This window comes from Hakea prostrata, chromosome 9 (genome assembly GCF_041222555.1).
Source record: "Hakea prostrata isolate BN-2017 chromosome 9, UWA_Hpros_2, whole genome shotgun sequence".
NCBI lineage: Eukaryota > Viridiplantae > Streptophyta > Magnoliopsida > Proteales > Proteaceae > Hakea > Hakea prostrata.
Window position 1 is genome coordinate 51,550,269 of NC_142608.1, and position 3,044 is coordinate 51,553,312.

At 43.9% G+C, this 3,044-nt stretch overlaps 1 protein-coding gene across 1 annotated transcript; it reads right to left on the minus strand.

The window, feature by feature from the left end:
* Positions 1-508: 508 nt before the first annotated feature.
* Positions 509-1,429, minus strand: LOC149005474 (uncharacterized). The gene has a single exon (XM_089135918.1). The coding sequence runs from the start codon at positions 1,427-1,429 to the stop codon at positions 509-511; it is 921 nt and encodes a 306-aa protein (XP_088992044.1).
* Between the last annotated feature and the right edge of the window lie 1,615 nt (positions 1,430-3,044).

Sequence of the window (3,044 nt, forward strand, 5' to 3'; positions counted from 1 at the left end):
TTATAAGGGCCCACATAATATGTATGATAAAAAAGCATTAGTGCTTCCCTAACGGAAAGTTTATCTGGCTTTCGTTCTTCGGCCCCCCTCCCAATATTTCATCCTGGGTCCGCCCCGAGAGCAGCCCTTTACCCGCAAAAATGGAAGTTCCCAACTCAACTTGAATATTAATTCTTCTTCTTAAAGATGATTTTTGGTAAATCTTTATTGTTATTGTCATGGTCAAGAGAGTGAATGAATCAGATGTGAAAACATAAATATTGATAAGATTTATTATTGCTCTGATAAATACTTTTTCATAATGATAAGATGATAAAAATTTCTCACAACACCAAGCACAATGCCACCCTCACATGAACCATGAGCATACAATGAACACTGTTCTTGTGCCCATCTCAGGTGGCCTTCTTGCTCATGTTGTTTACAAGCTGACCTATCATCTTCTGAAACTTCCAAAGCAAGAAGTAACTAAGCCAAACGCATCAAAGCGAACAACCAAACAGTCCCTTCATAGTTCATACTTCTTCAACCTAGGCCACTCTATTTCTTCAATGCCAAACTCTTCAACATTCATGTTCCCAGCTATACCCTTGTTAACTTTCCCATATAAAACATAAGCCCTGTCATTCTCTCTCACAGTAACCGTAGTTGGGTACTTTTCTTCATCAAGGGCAATTTCGTCATATACCTCAGCCTCTCCCCAGCCATCCTCGCTCTTAAGCAACCACGCCGTCGTCTGGGAGACAACCACCACAGTGCCGTCACTTCTAACGGCGATGCCGTCATTCCCACCCATCAAGTCCTTCTTAATCTTCACCACCGAGGCAGTCCCGTTAACGGCGTCAACTCTGAAGACTTTTCCGGTGTTACACTGGCCCACTAGTAGATAACCATCGCTGACGTAAGCAATGCCGTTAAGGCCGAAGGGAGCGTAGGGTGTGTTTGGATGAATATATTGCAATGTGAGGACTGTGTCTCTTGAAAAGATCGACGGCTGTCCTTCGAGGTTGACCTTCCAGATGAAATTACCGACGGAGTTGGTGACGTAAGCGTTGCCTGCGGCGTCGACGGTGACGTCGTTTGCGATTTGGCGAGTGGAGGTGGTGGGGTCGGAGAGGTGGGCGAGGAAGACGCGCTGGCGCGTGTGGAGATCGTAGGAAGCAAGGGCGTTGAAAATGGGGTCAGGGGCTATGGCGTGGATAACGGCGAGGAGACGCTGGTTGACGGCGTCGACGGCGAGGCCAAGTATGGAAACGTTATGGGGAAGATCTGTGTCGTGGATAAACGTTTCGACGGTGGCTTTGTCGGAGACGGATTTGATGGATTGTTGGCGGAGAGAACCCACTAGGAAGTGTTGGGATATTGGGTCCCACACTATACCTTCTGGGAAAAGATTTGGTGATCGGAAGCTGATGGTGTGGCGGCCCATGGCGGCCATTAGATTCAGGGATAAGTAGTAGAAGAAGAAGAAGGAGAAGAGCTTCATCAATGAAGGGAAGGTCATCTCTCTGTATCTTCACTCCCTTGAGGATTGGAGAGATTGTATTTGCCGGAAGAGATAAAGATGCATTATGCAGCTTTAAACCCACTGGATGAAATAATAATATTTGCTTGTGGGGACTGGTAGCTACTGGGTACTAGCAACTCAGGAAATTGGCGGGGGGGGTTTTTTTAAAAATATTTTTATTTTTTTTTGGGGGGGGCCCCCCCCCCCCCCCCCCCCCCCCCCCCCGGGTCAAAGAAAGAAATTCGTCGTTCGCCCGGTCGCGGCAGCGACCGAGCGAAATGACGAATTTTCGCTTACATTTCGCCGAACTTGGGCTTTGAGATTTCGCCCAAAAAGGTTTTTTATTTTGAGTTCTGAGTCTTCTGACTTCCAAATACTGAGGTGAGATAAAGACAAAACAGCATTAAATGCTTGTCTCCCCATTAATGTAAATAAACAAAACCCTCTTCAACGTGATTTATTTTAAATAATAAACTCTATTCAACCTGCACTTCAGGAAATTTCAGGTTTTGTTTTCGTTTCTTTCTCATTTCTTTTTGTCGACGCCGCTGCAACTCTAATGGATCCCCGCCGCCCGCCCCCCTATTAGATTCTTTTGGTTGGGATTCCTTCACTCTTTCACGATCGGCAAAACAGGCCGGCGCCCCCCCCCCCCCCCCACTTGTGATATCTTGCCCCCAGTCTTTTCATGAGTCCGGATCTGCGACCACCCTAAAATACAGGGGCCCAGGGGTGGGTGATTGGAGTTATTTTTTTTTTAAAATATTTTTTAACTGTGGGACCCACCGCTTTTGTGGTGGTTAGGGGGTGATGATCCGGATTTCCTTTTCATGCCCCAAAACTCACTTGAGTGTGGTGATGACACATTCTCAGATGTGCTAGTGCCAAATCAGGCACTGTGGTCCTCACATTCATGTGAGTGTTAAGGCATAAGTGCGTAGTTAATTTGGGGGCAAAGAATCTAGATTTGATTCTAGAGAAGTGGATGACATGGCAATTAAACTATTTTCATGCCCTTTAGTTATACACCTAGAAGGGGATTCAACACTGATAAGGTGGACCTGTTCTCTTGCGGAGGGGGCAACCATGTTTTCACTCGTCTCAGATTTTATGGCAAAAGTCTACTTCATCAAACCTAGTCACACGACTCACACCTAGTCAAGTTTTTCTCTTTATTTTTAGTATCATAATAAATATTTTTAAATTAATAAAAATAAGCCAAGTATGAAAAATTGAAAAAAGAGAGTTAAAAATAAAGTAATAACTTATTTTAAGCTATTTGAGAACCCCTTGTATTTAATAAGATGGATTTATTATTTTATTCAACCCAATTCTATGCAAAAAATAGTGAACATTAACATGTGCAAATGAGAAAAAAATCCTCTGTTGTGCACAGCAGTGCGGCACCATAAATTGACACGTGGCATATTCCTATTAAACGGTTTAGATTAGAAGGAAGATTTTAAATGAAATTGACCCACCTTCTGACCCATTTTAAAGAAAAAAAAAATTAACCCGTTTTGTAACCCGTCTCTAA